A 23,306-nucleotide genomic window follows, 5' to 3' on the forward strand; every position below is an offset into this window, starting at 1 on the left:
AGAAGTGAATCTTAAGTAGATCTGCCCTTTAGAAGACCCACATTTAAGAAGAAATTAGTGAATATTTAAGTGCTTTGCATCTTTCTCAGTTATCAGTGATGTAGGAATCTAAGTGTGGTAGAAGCCCATTGCTTTATTATTTTTTTTAAATTTACTTATTTATTTATTTTTGGCTGCGTTGGGTCTTCGTTGCTGCGCGCGGGCTTTCTCTAGTTGCAGGAGTGGGGGCTACTCTTCGTTGCGGTGCGGGGCTTCTCATTGCGGTGGCTTCTCTTGTTGCAGAGCACAGGCTCTAGGTGCGCAGGCTTCAGTAGTTGTGGCTCGCGGGCTCTAGAGCACAGGCTCAGTAGTTGTGGCACACAGGCTTAGCTGCTCCGCAGCATGTGGGATCTTCCCAGACCAGGGATCAAACCCATGTCCCCTGCATTGGCAGGCGGATTCTTACCCACTGCACCACCAGGGAAGCCCCAAGCCCACTGCCTTTCACTGGGGTTCCACTGACCTAAAAATCTACTGCTGAAGAGTTTTAATTAAGTTGTTACGTTCCATCTCTGTTTTAGAATCTGGCTTCTAATCTTTCTAATCAAGAGGGTGTTTACTATCCCAGTGGGATATATTTTTCCATTTCGACATAGCTTATTTATGCACCCACACCAGAAAAAACCCATCACTTTCACAAAAGGGGATATGGCTTCAAGACTGCCTCTAGGTTCAAATCCATCATTTCACACCCATTTTTATTAGCCTAATATCCAATATGTTAATGAACTCTTTTCTCAATTAATTCCACTAATTACTCACCTGTTCTTATTCTGCCCAGACTCCTATCCCCTCATCTGATCCATCAGGCCACATACAACACCTTCCCAGAGGGATGCTTTTCCTAAGACATTTCATAAAATGTTACGGCAGTAGGATATTACCTGTTCTATCTTTGTAGTACAAACTAGATCTAGTTTGTACTACAAATCATCAATATTTACCATCAAATGAAATATGCTCTTTAAAAAAAACAATCAGGAGAGGACTTCCCTGGTGGTGCAGTGGTTAAGAATCCGCCTGCCAATGTAGAGGACATGGGTTCAAGCCCTGGTCTGGGAAGATCCCACATGCCGCGGAGCAACTAAGCCTGTGTGCCACAACTACTGAGCCTGCTCTCTGGAGCCCACGAGACACAACTACTGAGCCTGCATGCCACAACTACTGAAGCCCGCACGCCAAGAGCCCATGCTCTGCAGCAAGAGAAGACACCGCAGTGAGAAGCCCGCTCGCCACAACTAGAGAAAGCCCGAGCGCAGCAACGAAGACCCAACACATCCAAAAATAAATAAATAAAATAAATAAATATATTTTAAAAAAAAATCAGGAGACAATCTCCGGCTCTATCTGGAAATTTCTCTATTCAGCTAGTTCAGTGTTGACAGGTCAACAGAGAATGGCACTAATCATTACTACAATCCTAAAGGGTATTTCCCTAGAGTTAAACCATCAACCCTTTCCTAACATCCAAATGATCCAGACTTTTTACAGCAAAATTTACTCTCCTTGCCCCACCCCCAACAGCATTTTCTGATCATTTTTCACCTTAAACTGAGGTTTTCTCTAGGGCCTCATGGTGATGCCAAGTCAGGCAAATACATACCCTAAACCTTCCATCTACTCCCTCCTTTCTTTCTTGAAAGCTACATATAATAGCTTTTTTTTTTTTTGAAAACTCTCTAAGCATCAGGTACAATGATAAGTGCTTTAAAAGGGAACTTATCTACTTCCATCCTTAAAACCCTATAAGGTTAGGATGAGTACCCCCATTTTACAGAGAAGAAAAGGTGAGGCTTAGTAACTTGCTCAAGGTCATAAAGGGCAGCGATTAGAATCCAAATCTGACCTCCATGTCCTCTGACCTTAACCCTCATGCTGTTATTTCCTTCTAATGTTTCTTCACATCCTAAATGTCTGCTCTATGCTCTTAGACAGCCTATGCTTGGTCAGGGTTCAGTTTCTCCAGGGCTGTCTTTCCTTTAAAGGACATGCCTTTGAGAAGAATGAGTCCCCATTCCACCTTTTCTCCATGCTCCTTCCCACCTGCACCATTTCCCCAAGGCCCTTGTCATATCTCCTCCTCTAGGACCAATTTAAATGTACACACCCCCGGCCCCATAGGATACTACTGAAGGGCCACCTTCTACCCTCAAGGCTAGGAGAGGGCAGAAGTTAAAGAAAGGGGAGAAAGGAAGAGCCCAGACAGCACCCCTTCCCCAAGTCTTCAATCAGAAAGAAACTGTGCCTGAGGACCAGAGGGGGGTGGTGAGGATTCGGGGAAGGATAGGAGATAAGGGAGAGGAGATGACAGGGAGTGCCCCTGGGGGTAGGCGGGGCAGGGGGAGGGGATGCAGAGGAGGCGTGGCACACTCAGGGGTTCGTAGACTGAATGGAGGGGGTGGACCTCCCTGGGGGGTGGGGGATGCCACCCTGCTAGGAAAGGGATCTGGCCACTTGGAAGAGGAGAATGTGTGTGTTGGGGAGGAGGACCTGAAGGTGGATGTAACAAGGGAAAGTCGAGGGAAGAAAGGGTAGGAGGGAGAGCAGGAAACGGTGGAGTCACCAGGGAGAAGAGAGGGGAAGGATGGATGGAAACCAGGAAGGTGGGACTCCTGGAGACCCTAGCACAGGGGCTCCGCGAGGAGGGGAGGGCGGGCCGCGGAGGTTCGGGGGCCGAGGAATGCCCGGAACCGGGGCTGGAGGAGACCCCGGAGGAGGGAGAGCGCCAGTTCTCGAGCCGAGGAGCGTTAAGTGGGGGTTCTAGGGAGGCCAGGGCAAGAAAGGGGGCGTCCCAGCACGCGCGCGCGCTCGCGTGTGTGTGTGTGTGTGTGTGTGTGTGTGTGTGAAGGCATGGTCGGGTTCCCGCGGGGAAGGGGTTAAAGGAGGGCAGGGGGTGGGCGGGAGGCTGGCGGGGGGAGGGGGGTTCTGGAGCCCGTCGGGGTGCAGGGTACTGGAATGTCCTGGAGTCCCCCGAGGGCCAGGCGTGGGGTCTCCCGAGGGTCGGGCCGGAGTCCCCGTAGTCTTCTGAGGGCCAGGCTCGGGGTCGCCTCCCAGCCGGGTGTCTTCTGAAAGCCAGGGTCCCCTCAGGGCGGGGCGGGGGTTCCCGGGGTCCCCTTGAGGCCAGAGAGGCACCCCCAGGGTCCCAGGCCCCCTTCCTACCTATGCCGGGCGCCACATAGACGAAGTAGAGCAGCGAGGACGAGAGCGAGAAGAAGAAGAGCGCGGCGAGCAGCGAGCGGCGCGGCAGCCGCAGCAGCCCCCGGCGGACGCGCATGCTGCAGCCAGGCGGCCGCTCGAGGGCCGGGCCGGGCCTGCTCCCGCCGCTCTCCGTGCGCCGCCTCCTTGGCCGCCGCCGCCGCCGCCTGGGCCTCCGCCACCTCCCGGGCCTCGCCGGCCGCCGCTCGCCGCCGCCTCGCCGCTCCCAGCCGCCGGCCGCCGCTGGCCGGGCCACATGAAGCGGGCGGGGGCCTGAGCGGCCCGGTAGAGAGCGCAGCGGCGGGGGCGGGGCGGGGCGGGGTGGGCCGCGGGGGCGGGGAGGGGGCGGGGCTAGCGCCGCCGGGCACCGTCGCAAAAGACCCGCGCGCGCGCGCTCACAGAGCGATCCCCTGTTTGGCCCCCGCGGCGGCGCAGTGGCCCGCAGGGAAAGTCGCCAAATGGCGACAGCCCCTCTACCGGCGCGGCCACCGCCCTGGCTTTTGGGGAACGTCGCTCAAGTGCCCGTCGGTCCGCTCTTGGACGCCCCCAACCTGGGAGCCAAGGGGCCGTATGCAATGTCTGACTCGGCTGGCCACCCACTGCGACAGAAGAGCAGGGATTGTAGGCATGAGGGCTCGGTATACACCTCCATTCATTCATTCATTCATTCATTCAGTTCACCATTTATTGAAAGCCAGACATATGCCAGACACCGTTCTTGGCGCTGGGGATGCTACATAGAACAAAACAGACAAAATCTCTGTCTTCTTGAACATAACATTCAAATGGGAGGAGAAAAAGAAACAAATCAGTTCATAATGTCAGGTACTGATAAGTGATATGAATACAATAAAACAGGAGAATATGTTTGAGGCAGACTAATGTGGTCAGGGAAGGCCTCACTGAGGGATGACATAAAACAGTGAACATCAGATGCAAAGGTCCTGAGGTTAAAAAGCCTGATCTGACCCCAGCTTAACTCAAGGCCAGCATGGATACAATCCAGTGGGGCAGGGAGAGCGACAGGGATGAGGTTGTAGCTCTGGGCAGGTTCCATATCCCAAAGATTCCTAAGGACCTTAATGATAACAGTTATCAATATGAAGACTTGCCCTTGAGAGACACTGGGCTTTACCTACCTCATTAAATTACCCCAACAGGCCTGAGATGTGTGCTCTTATTATTCTTATTGTACAGCTGAGGAGACTGAGGCTCCTAGATGGAGAAGTAATCCACCCAAGCCTTGCAATAAGGGCTTAAATAAAAAACGACCTGTCTCCCAAGGCACCCTTGACCACTAGGCTGTAAGTGCCTCAGCATTCCATCTGAACCCTAATTTCCATCCTGCAGACAAATCGGTACCCTGCTCCGTAGGATAGTGTGCGGCCATATCCAAAACAATGGTTTAAGATCAGCCCCAGGCCAGAAGACCTCTGATGGCAGTAGGCAGTAACTAGAGACTCAGGTGAGGGCCAATAGAACCTGCCTCGGCCTCAACTCAAGAAGTTGCCAGCTGAACTGGGGAGGCAAGTGTCCCCTTGGAATGCCATAGCAGTCAGGAGAAGAAAGGACTTTGCAGGGATTCTGTGAGAACCAGCAATAATCCTGCTTTGTATTCCTGAAGTGATTTATCTTTTTATGGTGTTTCTTTGACTCTTTATATTCGGGCTCTAGAGCCAGACTGTCCTGGTTCCTTGTTCCTGTTCATTGTTCCCTGTTCCTGTCTCTTCCATTCTTAGCTGAGTGACCTTAAGCAAGTTACTTAACCTCTCGGCCTCTCAGTAAAATGACATGTATTATTAGTAATGACTGCATCGGGTGGTTGTGAGAATTTGAGTAATACATGCACACAGGCTCTCAGCTGACCAACACCCCTGGGAAACGGAATGGGAGAGAAGAGGCTTAAACAACAGAAAAGAAAAGCAAATAATTTTGACTCAGGCAGATGTGAGTTCAAATCTTAGCTTGGTCTCAACTGGCTGTGTGACCTTGAGCAAGTCACTTCACCCTCTGAGCTTCTATTCATTACCTGTGAAATGGGCCCAGTGTTGCCTACCCCATAGGGATGTGACGCAGAGTAAGTGAGATAGCAGAGATGAGGCCTTAGACCAGAAATCTCAAACTAGCTGGAATAATCTGACCTGCCACTACTTTTGTTTGGACCATACAATGGCTCCCGCCTCCTGCCCAGCTCTGTCTTTAACAAATATTTTCAAACATACAGAAAAGTTCAAAGACTAGTACAAGGAGTACCTGTACACTCTCCACTTGGATTGATATTTTTCCAGCTTTTTAAATTTTTTATACAATTTTTAAATGTTACTTTCCATTTACAGTTATTACAAAATATAGGCTATATTCCCTATGTCATACAATACATCCTTGAGCCTATCTTACATCTAATAGGTTGTACCTCTCACTTCTTCATCCCTATATTGCCCCTCCCCCTATTTTTTCAGATTTATCTATCTATATTCATATGTACAGTTTTTTTCTGAATTATTTAAATTAGTTGCTGCCTTATCGGTACTTCATGCTTCAATACTTCCACAGAAATCCTAAGAAAAAGTACATTCTCCTACATAACCACAATAACATTATCACACCTAAGAAAATGAACAATCATACCACAATGACCTGTAATATCCAGTCCATTCCCAAATTTACCCTTTGCTTTAAAAAATGTCTTTTATAGCTTTTTTTTTAACAGTATCAAATCAGGGTTTACACATTGCATTTGAAATTATTTCCATAGTATTTGTTTATCTACCATAGTCCCTCTACCTTTTTTTTCATCATCCCTCCCCCAATATGTTATTTAAAACACTTTTAAACCCATTGGGAAGTTGAAAGAATGGTACCATAAACACCCATACACCACCATTCAATGTTTTGTTTAATTGAAACAAAACAATTGGTGCTGGGTCAGTTGGACTTCCATATGGGAAAAAAAAAAAGACACCACTCCTACCTCACACTATCCATGAAATCAGTTTAAGATGGATTGTAAATCTAAATACGAACGATAAAACAAAAGAACAAAAGCTTTTAGATGAAAACATAGAAGAATATCTTCCTGTCCTTGGGGTAGGCAAAGATTCATCAAACACCAGCCAAAAAGGAAAATTTTGATAAGTTGGGCTACATTAAAATAAGAATTTCTCTTCATCCAAAGACACCTTTAAGGGGAAGCATAGGCCGCACAGTAGAAGAACTAGAAATATGTGGCTGATAAAGAATTCATATCCAGAATATTGTTTAAAAACACACGCAGGTTTATAAAGACCAACAAACCAATAAGGAAAAAAAAGGAAAGGCTTGAACACACATTTCATAGAAGAAGATATGCAAGCGGCCAATAAGCACACATAAAGTTGCTTGCGTTCATTTGTCCTCTGAAAAATGCAAATTAAAACCACACCTCAATACCATCTGTGGGCTGCTGATTCAGAGGATAACAGGGAGTGCCTAGAGCCGAGCCTGGAGGAAGTCCACCTTGAATGGCAGAGCCAAAAATTATGCCTCTGCCAAGGAAACAGAGGGCTCTGGAAGCTGAGGGAAGAGATGCCTCTGCCTTTGTGCATGAGACCAACGTCACTTTTCATCCCTGACATTATATTATACATGTATGTGTTTATTTATTCCTTTTCTGTCTCCTGTATCGAACATAAGCTCCATGCAGTCAGGGATTCTGTTTCATTCTCTGCTGAATCCTTGCATCTAGCAGTGTGCCTGGCATACAGCAGGTGCTCAGTAATTATTGAAGGAATGCTGAATGAATAGCAGATGTGCATTGAGCACATCTGGGCATGGCAAATGCAGAGGTGACCGAGAGGAGGTGCCTGCAGCCCACTGGCAGGACTGACAGGAAAGTGAGTAACTGTGGTACAGTGCGATGAGGGCAAGACTCATATGACCAGCAGTCTGGGGAAGTGTCCTGTGAGATTTTAGATGGCCTTTGAAAGGGAGGTGAGACATGCTTGCTCGAGGGGCAGTGAGAGGAGGCCAGCCTGCCTGGAGCAGCTGGTGACTCCAAGGAAAAGGAAAAGGGATGGGGTGAGATCAGAGGGGCCTTAACCCTATAGTTCAGTAGGGGCCCCAGAGTCAGAAAGATCTGATGACCAACCAGTCCTGCCTCTTCCTCACTCTCGCTCTGTGACCTTGGCAAGTCATTTCACCTCTCTGAGCCTCCATTTCCACATCTGTAAAATGTGGATCATAGTTTTTCCTCCTGGGGTTGCTGTGAGGACTAGAGATAGTACCTATAAAGTGCCTGGCATGTAGCAGGCGCTCAATCAATGGGAGCTGTCCTATTCTTACACTTTCTCCTGTGGGCCATAGGGAGCCCTTGAAGGCTTTAGAGGAGAGGAGTGGCCTAAAGAAAGGTGTGTGTGTGGGGGGGTGGTCCCTTGAGAAATTCCAAGAGAGCATGAATTGGGCCTCACATGCTTGTCAACACTCAATTACAGACTAGCCCAAGTAAAACACGCGAAGAAAAGGATCCAGAGCCTGAAGTAAGTCAGAAATAACACTATGCCCTCCCCAACCCCTCAAACTCTCCTGTTCCAGGCACCTGCCCCGAGGAAGCCATTGCACAATCCATAAATGCCAATCACCAGTATTGTGATAATATTACAAAGCAGTGACTATCTGAATTCAAACTCCCAGAGGCAGTGAGTAGATAAATGTCGTTGACATTTCATAACTGCTTTCCAGGCCCCAGGAGACTTGGCATTGATTACTTCTGGTGCCAGAAACTCCTGTTGACTGAGTATTGACTGTGACGTTCACCCTGGTAAACTCCAGCCAGGCAGTCCTTTCAGAGGAAACTGAGGCTCAGAGCAGAAGCTTTAAGAGCCGGTGTGTCCTCTTATCCCTCTACCACAGTGACCATCAATGTTCCACAGAGCAGCTGCCCCACCAGCTGAGTCCCAAAGGGAGGAGAAAATTCCCCCGAGCCCATCAGGCCAGTGATGAACATATAGCATGAGCAAGAAATAAAACTTGGTTTTAAGCATCTGATTTTACTGTTTATTTTACTACAACATAACCTGGCTTATCCTAACTGATCACAAATATACTCTTGCATCATGAATACATGCTTTCATGACGCATATGCGTGCGTCATGCTTTCCCTCAATATATTTTTATAAGGTATAGCCGCAATGAAACATGTAACTGAGGTTTATTCATTTCTTGATGATGTTAATTTGTTTCTTTTTTTTTTTCTATTACTGGTCCATAGATCCTTAGCCACAATTCAAAATCTAAAAAATCTGAAACCTAAATGCTTTTTCATAATTTATTTGTCAGTTACGACCTGACCTGACCTGAACTTCTTTGGTGGCAAAACTTGACCTCAATAGACAGAAAGCTATCTATAATCTTTATCATACTTAATATGAATAATCATATGTTCCACTGAGAAAATATTTAGATTTTTACTTACAGGGTGACCCTTTCCTCTCAAGGGGTGTTATATAAATATTCAGTGTATGTACCATGTTACCTTTCAAAATTCTGAGATTTTTTTTTTTTAATTTCAAAACATATCTGGCCCCAAAGGGGTTTGGATGAGGGATGGTGGCCCAGTAAAAACGTTGCTGCAATGAACATCTCTTGCAGAATGTCATTTACAAAGATGGCCTCAACAATATTTCCCATTCCCATGTTCTTCTGGAACTTACTTTAATTCCTCTCCCTTTGAACCTGGTGGGATTGTGAATCACTTATAGCCAATAAAAAGTAGTGGAAATGCCAATGCACAACTTCTGAGGAAATGCAGCTTCTGACTTGTTGGTTGGACCATCCACCTTAAGAGCCTTTAGCCACCACACTGTGAGGAAGCCCAGGCCACATGGAGAGGCCACGTCCAGGTGCTCTGGTCAAGGCCCCAGCAGAGGTCCCAGCTGACAGCCAGCATCAATCACCAGACACGTGAGACAGCAAACCTTTAAACAGTCTAGCCCCCAGCTGTCAAGTCATCCTCCACCTTCAACCCTTCCTAGCTGAAGCCCCAGGCAAGCAGTCCTCACTGTGCCCTTTCCAAATCCATGAGCATAATAAAATGGCTCTTGTTTACACCGCTAAGTCTGGGGTGGTTTGCTACGCAGCAATAGTACCTACAACAGTGCTCTTCTGTATATATCCTGCGCACCAGGGCAAAAGTTTCTCCAGAGCACAAACATACAAGAGTGCATTTGCTGAGCAGTAGGATATGCACATCTTCTGTTTAACTGACTGTTTCCCAATTGTTCTCTGAAATGAGTGTGCCAATTTACACTCTCTGCAGCAGTGAACAAGGACTTCCTGCCTCAACCGTGGCTGCTAATGATGAGACTTTTCCAGGGCTCTGTCTCTCTGCCACGAAGCCCCTCCGAAGAAAGAGAGTAAGATATGAGGAACTGGCATAAAAAGTTAGCAAAAGACCTTCAAGAGCATTGATTCTACAGAGACCTATGGCTTTGCAGTCAAAAGACTGATTTATATCCCTTTTCTAAATTCTGACACTATCTTTTCTATCCTGGACAGGAAGGCCTAGGGCATGACCAGGTGGCTCCTAGGGAGTATCAACTGATGGAAGTGATTCTCTCATTCAGCAAGTATTTATATCTACCAAAGTGGGTGCCAGGCATTTTTCAAATGCTAAGAAAAGAAAGAAGAGGAGGAGGAGAAGAAGTATAGGTACCAGATATTTATTGGACTTTTTTAGATATTTAACTTCCACTCACTTCTGCAATAGTTCCAATTTCCTCCTCCTCTGCTTTCAGTCTGTGGGGTTCTCTGAGGTTGTTGACTCCATTTCTGCCTCCAGACTTGTTAGGTGAGCCAGCCTGGCGAGTCAGAACATTGTATTCCTCTGGTAATAGTAATTGATTCAGGGTTGGGTAGACCAGTCAGAGCCAATGAGACTCAATTCCCAAACATTTAAATTTGTGCTTTTGGAGAAGCCAACTTTCTCTTTCATGCTAGATATAAATATGAAAGGTTGTGAGGCTGACGCAATGGCAGCCATTTTATCCACGTGTGGAGCCTGGGGATGAAGCCGGCACATGGAAAGAAACTGATGCAAGTAACAAAGAGAAATCGAGTCCTGATGACATAACTTGAGTCCTGGATCCATCTAGTCCTAGCCTGCCATTCTTTCCGCCCCACCCCCCACCCCCCCACACACACACCAAATTTTCTACCTGCTGAACTTTTTCTGTTTTGTTTTGTTTTATTTTTAATTGAAGTATAACATACAGAAACATACACATATCACAAGTGTATAGCTCACTGAATATTTAGAACTGAATATACCCATTTAACAAGCACTCACATAAAAAAGAAGCAGTACATCACTGGCACTCACTTTGTACAAATAGAATCATATATTCTTTTATGTCTGACTTCTTTTGTTCAGCATTATGTTTGTGAGATTCAGTCATATTGAGGAGTGAAGTTGTAAGTCACTCATTTTAACTGCTGCATAGTATTCCATTGTGTGACTATACCACATTTTATTTTCCAGTCAACTGTTACCAGGCATTTGTGCAGTTTTTAGCTGGAGACTGCTATGAATAATGCTGCTGTAAAGCCTTTAGTGTAGTGGCTCTCGTACTAGTAAACTACTCTCTTGACATAACGTATTAGTTAGGACTTTCAACTCAAACTGGCTTAAACAAAAATGAAATTTATTGCCTTAAATGACTATAATGGCCTGAAGCAAGGTTACATGGCTTCAGGCATAGCTGAGTCCAAGGGCTCATATAATATCAGCACGCAATTTCTCTCCATATCTTAGCTCTGCTTTCCTTTGGGTTGGCTTCATCAGATTCACCTGCTCCCCCTAAGGAGGTGGTCCCCACAGCTAAGGAATCCCTGCCCAAAAAAGAGTGTTCAGGGCTTCCCTGGTGGCACAGTGGTTGAGAGTGCAGGGGACGATGCAGGGGACGTGGGTTCCTGCCCCAGTCCGGGAAGATCCCACATGCCGCGGAGTCAGCCATGGCGGCTGAGCCTGCGCGTCCAGAGCCTGTGCTCCGCAAGGGGAGAGGCCACAACACTGAGTGGCCAGCGTACCGCAAAAAAAAAAAAAAAAAAAAAAGTGTTCATGATCAAGTCTCATTGGCTTGGTTTCAGTCACATGGCCATCCCTGAACCAATCAGGGACTAAGGGAATGGAGTGTGCTGATTGGCTGGACCTGGTCACATGCCTACACCCAGAGCCAGGGGGCAAGAGGAACTTCATATGAACTACCTGACTGATAGTGGAAAGGCTGACTCCCCAAAGGGAGACCAAGGTGCAGTTACTCCAGTGGAATAGATGCTGGGTAGGCAAAAACAATAGACGTTTGTGGACCATACCAAGCTTTTTTTATGCTTTCATGACTTTACATACTCTGTTTCTGCTACCTGGAAACCCTGGGTTCTCATTTCTCTTCATCCTTTAAGACCCAGCTCAAATATTTTTCCCCAGTGTGATATCTCCCAGAATTCTTGGTCTGGATACTCAGATGGGTGCTCTTGACCTCCATTTCACTCTCCTTCTACTGGAAGAGGCTCAAAAGCTTAAAATGACATTCCCCAGGCTCCCTTGCAGCAAGGAGGCCAGTGGTAAATTAAGTTCTGTCAACTAGATGCATTTGCATGAGATCTGAAGGGTGGGAGGGAGGCAGTGGTCCTCTTCCTGTGGCTGTGGCCCCTGACCAGCCAGTCCTGGAAGATGGGAGGAGCATTGGCAGTGGAGTCCTCCGTCTAGTCCCCAGTTTGAAGGGTGTGAGGCAGGAGGATGTGGCAGTGGTGATGGCAGGAGCAGCAGCAGTTTGGTGACTTCTGAAGCATGACCAGAAGGAACCTTAAAGTGGAGGAACCTTAACATCAAAAGTCCAAAATGGGGACTTCCCTGGCAGTCCAGTGGTTAGGACTCTGCACTTCCACTGCAGGGGGCTCGGTTTTGATTCCTGATCAAGGAACTAAGATCCCACATGCCACACAGCATGGCCAAAAAAAAAAAAAAAAAAAGAGAGAGAAGTCCAGAATGGTCACTCCGATCACTCTTCCACCCCTTCTGGTGACTTTGCAAGCACCTAAATCCTGTATCAAATCCTGTTTTGACTAAAGTACCTGGAGTGGTTTCTATTTCCTGAACTACATCCTGACACAAAATTCTCTGATGTAGAATAATCGTAGACACCTCTGTGAGAGCACCAATTACACTGCTTTATGTGTACGTACATACATATGGGTGTATTTTCACATGTGTACATAATAAAACAAGCAATTAAATAGCACTTACGCTGCATCAGGCACTGTTCTAAGCGTTTTACTTAAGGCTTACAGCAACATCTTGAGGGAGGTATTATCACCACCCTCATTCACAGATGAAGAAACTGAAGTGTAGAAGGATTAAGGAACTTGCCCAAAGTCACACAGCTGGTTTTTTTTAATATATAAGTTATGCGTCAGTTATGGCTGGATTATACATTTCCTTGAGGGCAAGAAAATGTCTCTTTTTCATCTTTGCACCCTTTGTGCCTAAATCAAGGCCTGGCACATGGTAGATATTTGGCAAATATTGGTTAAACGAATGCATGAATAAAATGTTTATGAATTCATCTGAGTCTACTGTAAGAAAACAAAAAAATTCCCCCTCAAAGTCCAATCATTAAAAAATGTTTCAAGGTATTTCTTTTCCCACTAGAGCATGGGTAAGTAAACTTCTTTTGTAAAGGGCCAGATAGCAACTATTTTTAGTTTTGCAGGCCATACAATCTCTGTCACAACCACCTAATTCTGCTAGTGTAGCACAAAAACAGCCATAGACATGCAGCTGTGTTCCAATAAAACTTTATTTTCAAAGATAGGCAGTAGGCCAGATTTGGCCCATGAGTTGTAGTTTGCTAACCCCTGCACTAGAGAATGAGTCTCTGTTGTATCAAAGTATTTACTACAGATTATTGCACTTAGTAAAATCCATCAGTACCTTAATTTTTACTTTGTTTTGAAAAATTACTTTTTAAGCTACCACCCTTCAGCTTATCCCATTTACTTCCTTCTGTATATTAAACTTCCTGGCACATAATTTTCATCATGTCACTCTTCTTATCAAAAACTTTGGTGGCTCTCTATAGCTTATAGAAGAAAGCATAATCTTCATTTGACCTTCGAGACCCTCCATGACCTGGCCATGACCATTTGTATCACTTACTTCTCTCCAACATGTAAGTGGGGATAGAGAATAAGTATTTCAGGTTCTATACTGAGGAGTGTGCTTAGTAACATTCCATGATTCTACACCGTACAGGGCTCAGTCAACATTCCATGACTCTACACAGAAGAAGGGGGTTCAGGGCTTCCCTCGTGGCACAGTGGTTAAGAATCCGCCTGACAATGCAGGGGACACGGGTTCAATCCCTGGTCCAGGAAGATCCCACATGCCACAGAGCAACTAAGCCCGTGTACCACAACTACTGAGCCTGCACTCTAGAGGCCATGAGCCACAACTACTGAAGACCGCGCGCCGCAACTACTGAGCCCATGCACTGCAACTACTGAAGTCCATGCACTCTAGGGCCCATGTGCTGCAACTACTGAGCCCACGTGCTGCAACTACTGAAGCCCGCATGCCTAGAGCCCATGCTCCACAACAAGAGAAGCCTCCGCAATGAGAAGCCCGTGCACCACAACACAGAGTAGCCCCCACTCGCCACAACTAGAGAAAGCCCACACACAGCAACAAAGACGCAACACAGCCAAAAAAAAAAAGAAGTGGGTTCAGCTAACATTCCTTGGGTCTATACAGACGAGGAAGCTCTGTAGACATTCCATAATGATAAGCAAAGAGGCTCTGCAAACATTCAATGATTTTATAGAAGCAGGTGTCCTGCAAACAGTACAAGATTTAAGCCACAAAAAGGGGTTCTGCAAACATTCCATGATTCTGTACATATAAGAGTGTTCCTCAAAAATAGTTCATAATTCTATATACAGGAAGGAAAAGTTGATCAAACACCCTAAAATTCTATACTCAGGGAGTGCTCTGTAAACATTTTATGATTTTATACCTAGGAAGAGACTTACAAATATTACATAATTCTATAGATAAAAAAGGGCTGTGTGAGTCTTCCTTGATTTTCCAAGGTGTTTTGCAAACAGTTGGTGATCCTGGAGAGGGATCTACAAACAATTAATGATTCTACTCAGAAGAGGGTGTTCATTTCCCTGATTCTACTGAGAACAGGAATGCTCTGTAAAGATTCCACGGTACCAAACGTAGGAAACTCTGTGTGCAGTTAATGATACTACAGATAGGAGGGTATTCTGTAAATATTCCTTGATTTCACACAGAGGAGGGGCAGTCTGCAAATATGTCGTGATTTTATATGTAGGAGAGGGTTCGGAACACATTCCAAGATTTTACACAGATGAAGGGAGTCCAGCAAACACTCCTTGATTCTGCTGAGAAGACAAAGAATCCCTACAAATGTCCCTCGATGTTACATACAGGAAGAGGATTTGGAAGCAGTTCATTACTTAATACACAGGAGAGTGCTTGGCAAGTGCTTGGGAATTCTGTGGGCTGTAGTGGGCTTGGCAAATCTGATCTTACAAAGGAAAGCTGTGGGATGGGCAGTTCTATCAATGGACCCCAAAGGCCAGAGCCCAGAGTCTCTAAATGCTTCAAGTGCACATAAAGATGTTTGAGACCAATACTGACTCCAAAATATAAAAAGGAAACTGCAAAAATTGAAATTAGTCTAAGTTTAATAAAAACATCTACAAAATATAATGTTAGATCAGCTAGTCATCTACCTCTGAACTCACACGATTGCATCTAACTGTATCTACTGAGCCATGGGGATGCATTTTGTTATGCTTAATATGATGTGGATGCGGCCTTACAAAGTAACAATGCCAGAGGCCCAGGAATATCCTAAAATGACCCTAGATGGAGAAGTTGCTGGAACGTTCCCGTGGGAAGGTTAGAGGACTCTCATCTCCAAGCCACTTGCTGCCCCTACCAGCCCAGCTCCTGAGCAGAATGCTGACATTCCAGAGCTGGGCTCAGTTCATTCTCTGCTGGGGTAAGAAAATATCCCAACTCCCAAGGGACAGACAGGGCTCCAAATATCACCCACTGATTGGAGGAAAGGCTGCCCATGTCCGCAACAGGGAAAGCCAGTGAGCCAAGGACATTATGTTGTGGCATGTGCCTGGAGCAATCAGATATTGTCATGGTATCAGGAAGGAAAAACAGCTGTGTCTGCTTCTCCCCCTCCCATCCTCTGAGCCCGCAGCATGACTCCCAGCAGAGTAATGGGGGTCAGAGGAAGGAGCTGTGGCGGCAGCTAAGCCCCAGGGTCACAGGCAGGAATCAGGAATGTTGACCAAAGGCAGTGAGAGAACGTCTGAGTCTAGGGTCTAAACATCCCAGAGCCCGGCTATAATCAATCAGCCCATACGACAGCAAATGTAATATTGCCCTGAGCTAGAGGCCACAGGATGGGCAGAGGTTAGAGCTCTGTTCTTCCATTTTCTGAACCCATACCCCGCCTTCAATGAACATAAAAGCACCTCAGTCTCCTTTGGCATCATTTCGATTTCAAAAGAAATTTTTTCCCTCTAACTCTAAAATGATTAAAGAACACACAGAAGAATATCTTTATGACCTTGGAGAGAAAAGGATTTCCTAAACCAAGCACGAAAAGCACAAAGTATAAAGGACAAGATTAACCAATTGGACTACATCAAAATTGAATATCCCTCAATGACAAAAGACCTCGCAAAGGGAAAAGACAAGGACAAGCCAGAGAAGATACTCACAACCAATATAACAAAGAGATTATATCCAGAATTTATAAAGAACTCTTACAGATCAATAAGACAAAAGACAATCACCCCAATGAAAAAGGACTAGACGGTTTTAAAAGGCATTTCTGTGAGAAGAAGTAACCCGTAAACATATGGAAAGGTGCCCAGTGTCAGGATTAATCAGGGAAATACAAACTAAAACCAGAATCAGATACTGTTTTACATCCAGAGATTGACAGAAATTCTACTTCTAGATATGTACTCCAAAGAAATTCTGGCAAGTGAGCATAAGGGGATATATACAAGGGTGTTGATTGCAGCATAGAGTGTAACAGTGAAAAATTACAGGCAACCTAAAACCATTATTAGGGGAACGGGGGAAAAACTGGTTTTATTTGTCACATGATGGCATACCATGCAACAGTTAAAATGAATGAACTAAAGCTTCTCTATATATCAATAATGTGAGAGAACAGCAAGCTACAAAATGAGACATACAGGGGGATAACATTAGGCTGAATTTAAAACATATAAACAATGAAACTATAAATACTAAAAGAAAATATGAAAGAGGGCTTTCTAATTATGATTCAATGACCAGAAGCCATAAAGGACTGATAAATCTGACTATGTTAAAATAAAAACTTACGGCAAAAAAAGAGAGAGAGAGAGAGAGAAAACCCACAAATGACAGGACATCCCTGGTGGCTCAGTGGTTAAGAATCCCCCTGCCAATGCAGGGGACACGGGTTCGATGCCTGGTCTGGGAAGATCCCACATGCCACGGAGCAACTAAGCGCGTGCACCACAACTACTGAGCCTGCGCTCTAGAGCCCGCAAGCCACAACTACTTAGCCCGCGTGCCACAACTACTGAAGCCCACACGCCTAGAGCCCGTGGTCCGCAACAAGAGAAGCCACCTCAATGAGAGGTCTGTGCACCACAATGAAGGGTAGCCCCCCATACTCGCCTCAACTAGAGAAAGCCCATGCGCAGCAATGAAGACCCAAAGTGGCCAACAAAAAACAACAAACAAAAAAAACCACACAAATGACAAGCCAGAGAAAAATTCTTGCAACTCATCCCACAAAGAGATACTCTCCCTCATGTAAGAAGAGCTCATAGAGACAGATAAGAAAAATGGACAAAACCCAATAGAAAAACGAACAAAGAATATAAACATACAGTTCATAGAAAAGGAAATTCGAATGGCTGTTAAACATATGAAAAGCTGCTTAGCCTCTCTCATTCTAAGAAATGCAAATTAAAACTATAGGAATCTCCATGGTCCATCTATCACTTTGGCAAAGTTCCAGAAGCTTGATAACATGCTGAGTGATAAGAGTTTGAGGCAACAGGAACCTTCAATTCCTGCTGGGGTATAAATTGGCCCAACCTCTCTGAAGGACAATTTGGCAAAATCTATCAAAATGATAAATGCATATACATTTTGATCCAGCAAGTTCATTTCTAGGAATTTGTCCTACAAATAACCCTGCATATGTGAAAGATGACATTTGTATGAAATTATTTAACAAAAACATGGGCCATAATAGAAAAAAAAAAAAAAGGAAACAAAAACCCATTGTCCATTGAGAGGAGACTAATAAAGTAAACTGTGATCTATCAAATAACAGAATACGACGCAGCAGTTAAAAAAAAAAAAGAATGATGAAGCTCTCTATGTACTGATATGGAAAAGTCTCTAAAATACATTGTTATGGGAAAAAATAAGTGTGATGATACCTACCTTGTATAAAAACTGTAGGAAAACAAGACTGTATGTTTGTATTTGCACATGTATTCAAAAAGATACTCTAAATGGGGCTTCCCTGGTGGCGCAGTGGTTGGGAGTCCGCCTGCTGATGCAGGGGACACAGGTTCGTGCCCCGGTCTGGGAAGATCCCACATGCCGCGGAGTGGCTGGGCCCGTGAGCCATGGCTGCTGAGCCTGTGCGTTTGGAGCCTGTGCTCCGCAACGGGAGAGGCCACAGCAGTGAGAGGCCCGAGTATGGCAAAAAAAAAAAAAAAAAGATACTCTAAATGAACACATACAAAAATAAAATAGTAATTACCTGTTGCAGGGGGAGGGAACCATATGAATCATTCATTACTCATTTAGGAATTAAATGTTGAAACAATGAAAGTGCACATACATATACACACACACGCATATCAGTTTATGCTTCTTCCCTGCTTAAAAACTTCCAAGAGCCATGCCCTGAAATAATAATAAAAGTCAACACCTCACTGAGGCCTACGGACCCAGAAGGATCAGGTACCAACCAGCCATCCTCTCTAACCCCCTCTGGTCACCCTATCCTCACCTTTCTTCACCTCTTTCTCTATATGTTCATATGGTTGTGTGACTGAAAAAAACAAAAAGTATAAAAAGGTATCAAAAAACTGGAACCCTCATACACTGCTGGTGGGAATGCAGAATGGCGCAGCCACTTTGGAAAACAATCTGGTAGTTCCTCAAGCAGTTAAACATAGAGTTACCACATAACCCAGAAGTTTTACTCTGAGGTATACACAAAAAATATATGAAAATATGCGTCCACACAAAAATTTGTACATGAGTGGTCATAGCAGCATTAGTCATAAAAGCCCAAAAACGGAAACCTTAAATGCATATTACTAAGTGAAAGAAACAAATCTGAAAGGACTGCATACTGTATGATCTCAGTTATATGACATTCTGGAAAAGGCAAAACTATGGAGACAAGATAAGGATCAGTAGTTGCCAGGGATGGGGGCAGGGGGAAAGATGAATAGGCGGAGTGCAGAGGAGTTTTAGAGCAGTGAAAATAATCTTTATGATATTATGATGGTGTATATAGGTCATTACACATTTCTCCAAAGTCATGGAATGTACAAGAGTGAACATACAAGGCTAAGGTAAACTGTAGACTTTGGGTGATTATGATGTGTCCATGTAGGTTCATCTTTGATTTTAAAAAAATGTACCATTCTGGCGAGTGATATTGACAATGGGCAAGGTTATGCACGGTGGAGGGGGGAGGTTATGTGGAAATCTCTGTACCTTCCTTTCAATTTTGTTGTAAACCTAAAACTGCACTAAAAAAATAAAATAAACAATTGACACGTACACAAACACATTCCTCAAGGGGGAAAAAGACACAATTTTAAAATATATATATTGTTTGAGTTACTGATGGAGGTGAAACTGAGGGTCACCTGTAGCCAACCATGAGCAGCAACGTGCCCCCAGGAAGGACTGAGTGAACTGGGGAAAAGCAAATTCAAATGTGTCCTTCCTCTGCTCAAACCTTTTTCCATAGCTCCCCATTGCCCTCAAGAGAGAATCCAAATATTCTTAACATTTGCCAAGACCTGCATGAACTGATCTCTGGGCACCTGTCATTCCTCCTCCACCTTTTTCCACTCAGTCTCTTTTCTCAGGAACATGGACGTCACTGGTTTTCTTTATGTCCCTTGCATGAGCCCTGCCCCCCTCTCTCCCCCAACACACACCCCTTTTCCCTGAAAACCTCCCCTCCCTTTCCCACTCTCTGAGGCTAAATACGCCTACACACCCTGCCAGGTGGAACAGCAGGGAGGCAGCCAGTGTGGCTGGAGTGGGCTGCGGGGGGGGGGGGGGGGGGGGGGGGGTGTGGTGCAGGAGGACCGAGGTCAGAGGTAACATGGGTGGGGGCCATCACAGAAGGCCTTGCTGATCAAAGAAAGGCTTTTACTCTGAATGAGCTGGGAGCCGTGGGAGATTTTGTGCAGAGGGACAGGATCTGACTTAAGATTCCTTTAGCTTTTGGGGAGTGGCTAGCAAGGGCAGAAGTAAGAAGACCCAACACCCTCAATCAGAATTAATCCCCATTTGGTCTATGCCCCCAGAACACACGCATGGACTGCTTTCAACAGGCAAAAGCCTTTACTTCTCTTTCATGTTCTAGTTGACTATAAGCCACAAGAGCTGAAGCATGGTGGATAAGACCTCTGGGGTTGAAGTCCATCCCTCTCCACCTAACAATCGGGTGTTATTTAGTTTGTTGGAACCTCAGGTTTTTCATCTGTAAAATGCGGTTGATAAACTGTACTGACCTCCATAGAGCTGTAGTGAGGATTAAAGGAGTTAATCCACGTAAAGTGTGCCTGCAGCATGATCAATCTCAATAAACATTAGCTATGATTATAAAGTGTCTGTCTGCACTACTATAATAAGAACTCTGTGTTAATTTAACCTGGCTATGCAGAAGCAGCTCTCAGGCTGAGTTTGCTGAAAATCCAAGCCTCTGCTGACGGCAGGAGGTCTCCCCACTTTCCTGTCTCTCCCCCACTCCCCCATCCTGTCCTCCTCCTCTTCTCTGTCCTTTTCCTCCTTGGTTTGTTATGATTCTTGCAACAGGTTCGTGCAGAGTCTTTACATGTTAACACTTCCAAAGGACACCAGTGATCCATGGGCTTCCTGGACAGATGAAGAGACTCGTGCAAACATCCAACCACAGGATGGAGGGGTCGATGGGGCCTCAGAGCCCTCATCTAATGCACATCGAGATACAGAACTGGGGGACCAGAAAGCTGAAACCACTAGGCACAGGGCGCAAGGGTTAGGGACAGAACTGGGGCAGGAACCCAGGTTTCCTCTCTCCAGGGCTGAGGTACTTTTGTTTCCTTTTATCAGTTTTTAATTACACAAGTAAGGCAGTCTCCTCCTTTTTAAAAAATGCAGGTGAATGTAAAACATGTCTTTAATGACCACCCTGTGCCACCTGCCAACATTCTTTATCCACGAGCCTGCTCTATTTTTCACCAAAGCACCAGTTTCCACTTGACATACCACCCACTGGAACGAAAACTCCAAGAGGGCAGGGAGTTCAGTGATTTACTCATAACCGTGGTCCCTGTGTAAGGACCACTCTGTGCCTGGCACAGAGTTAGTGCTCAGTAGATACCTGTTAAAAGAATAAATGATACCCTGCCATCCTTGCCCCCTCCATGTCAAGTTAACCATTATTATCAGTTTGGCTTTTTCAACCATTTAGACCAGTACCATCCGATAGAACGTTCTACAGTAATGGAGGTAGGCTGTATCTGCACTGTCCAATACACTAGCCACTAGCCACATGTGACTACTGAGCCCTTGACGTGTGACTGATGCCACTGAGAAACTGAATTGTTTATTTAATTTTAAATAAACGTTTACACTTAAATAAATAAGTAAAATTCAAAAATAAATAACTAAGTAAACTTTTACCTTTAAATGTAAATAGCTATGTGAGGCTAGTGACAACCGTATCAGACGGTGCTGTCCCAGACATTGTTCCGTGTGCATTTACATATATATATTACTCACACACTGCTTTGCATTTTTGTGTTTTACATCAGTGTTCAAGTCTGTAAATCCTTCAGCTTCTTGCTTTTTGTCACTGAATGCTATATTTTGGAAGTGAAAACACCTCAGGCCATATTAATCTGCCCCTTTCTTTTTAACTGCTGCACAGAAATCCACAGTGTGGGTGTACCATGATTTGTTTAGCCATTCTCTACTGAGAGGTACTTAGATGGCTTTCAATTTACCATTATTAAAAACAGTGCTTCAATAAATGTTACTGTTCATATCTCCTTGGGCACAAATAGGAACTTTTCTCTCTGGTGAATAGCAATAATTATTATTATTGTAATTATAGTAAAATCACTTACATTTATTGAGCCTTTATTATGTGCAAGGCATAGTACTAAGTCCTTTACATGTATTAACTGATTCAATTCTTATTACAGTCTAATAAGGGAGGTTTTATTATTATCTCCATAGTACAGATATAGCAACTGAGGCACAGAGAAGCTCAGTAATTTGCCCAAAGTCACACAGCCAATGAGTGGCAGAGCTAGAATCTGTACTTGGACAGTTGCCTCTGGGGTTGTGTGTTCAACCTGGAGTTTTCTAAGCTCCTGCCACACTACCATGCAGAGGGTAGAGGGGCTATATCAGTGTACACACAGACATGGGTTCTTCACCTGCAGGGCTGAGCTGCCACCTCAGGGATCTCTTCTCAGGGCTGAGAGCCTGGGTTCCTCTGTCTAGGGTAAGACATGCATCCCTGGAAATGTTGGGGCTCGGTCAAGCTGCCATTTGGGTTTATCTGGGCAGCAATAAACTCCTGCTGAGGCACCCTGCATCTTGTCCCCTCCCCTTATAGGCCCCAGGTATTCCTCCCTGACCGGCAGTGAGCTCAGAGTGGCATAAATAAAGATGACAGCAAGAGAGAGAGAGTGAGAGCGGCAGGCGGACTTACGCAACCCAGTGGAAAGTGATACAGGCCGACTTGCTGATTGGAAACAAACAGAAAATGAGTCGGGCAGAACTTCCTGGAATCCAGGTCTAGGAGCTGCCAAAAATGGGCCTCCTCCCCTAGGAACAATTGAATGTCACTGGGGTAACTGCACACAGCTGGCAAGAGAGGTCTCCTGCCCACAGCCTCACAGAGCAGCCTGTGTGAGCTAGGCCGAGCTCCAGAGGGAAAAAGGGCCTGGCGAGGTGCCCCGTGAGGCCATCTGAGGAGACACTGCAGTCTCTCATGCTGGACCAGCCTCTGCTGTAACCAGGATGATGGGCCACAGGCTGGGGGTTCCCCAGGGTGAGTCTCAGGCACAGCTAACGAGGAGGATTCTAGGCCAGTGGGCAGGCCCAGAACTCAGAAGCTAGGATACCTGTGTTCCAAGACGAGCTTTTCCTGCTGCATAACCCTGGGCGTGGCATAACCTCTCGTTCTTCTCCTTAATAGAAAGGGAATAAAAATGGGATAGTAGATTAAAATGGGATTAGTACAAAGGGGATAAAAACATTATAAGACTCAAATAAGACAGAGGTCCACAAAACTTTTAGGAAAAGTCACTTAGTAAATATCTTAAGCTCTGAGGGCCATACAGTCTCTGCCACAACTGCTCAGCTCTGCCATCAGAGGCCAAAGCATCCACAGACAACAAAAAAACAAATGGGTACAGCTGTGCGCCAACAAAACTTTATTTTTGTACACTGAAATTTGAGTTTCATATAATTTTCATGTGGTACCGAATTTTGATTTTTTTTTTTTTCTTTTTTGGCCTCACCTAGTGGCTTGCAGGATCTCAGTTAACCAGTCAGGGATTGAACCTGGGCCAGAGCAGTGAAAGTCTGGAATCCTAACCACTAGGGCACCAGGTAACTCCCAGTTTTTGATTTTTTTAAACCATTAAAAAATGTAAAAAACAAATCTGAGCTCTATGGGCATACAAAAACAGGTGAGGTCCACCCAAAGGACCTG

At 45.2% G+C, this 23,306-nt stretch overlaps 1 protein-coding gene across 3 annotated transcripts in view; it reads right to left on the reverse strand.

Annotated features, from left to right (window-relative positions):
- The window catches only part of B4GALT5 (beta-1,4-galactosyltransferase 5), a 99,670-nt gene extending 76,893 nt beyond the window's left edge, over positions 1-22,777 (reverse strand). Inside the window, exon 1 of one of the 3 annotated variants that reach the window (XM_067708428.1) lies at positions 22,714-22,777. In XM_067708428.1, the coding sequence (XP_067564529.1) occupies positions 22,714-22,762 (49 nt within the window). In that variant the 5' untranslated portion in view covers positions 22,763-22,777. Of the gene's footprint in view, positions 1-3,198; positions 3,422-9,965; positions 9,985-22,713 lie in introns of those variants that run through there. The other 2 variants (XM_067708429.1, XM_067708427.1) reach the window with 2 other exon arrangements.
- Between the last annotated feature and the right edge of the window lie 529 nt (positions 22,778-23,306).

This window comes from Pseudorca crassidens, chromosome 15, assembly GCF_039906515.1.
Source record: "Pseudorca crassidens isolate mPseCra1 chromosome 15, mPseCra1.hap1, whole genome shotgun sequence".
NCBI lineage: Eukaryota > Metazoa > Chordata > Mammalia > Artiodactyla > Delphinidae > Pseudorca > Pseudorca crassidens.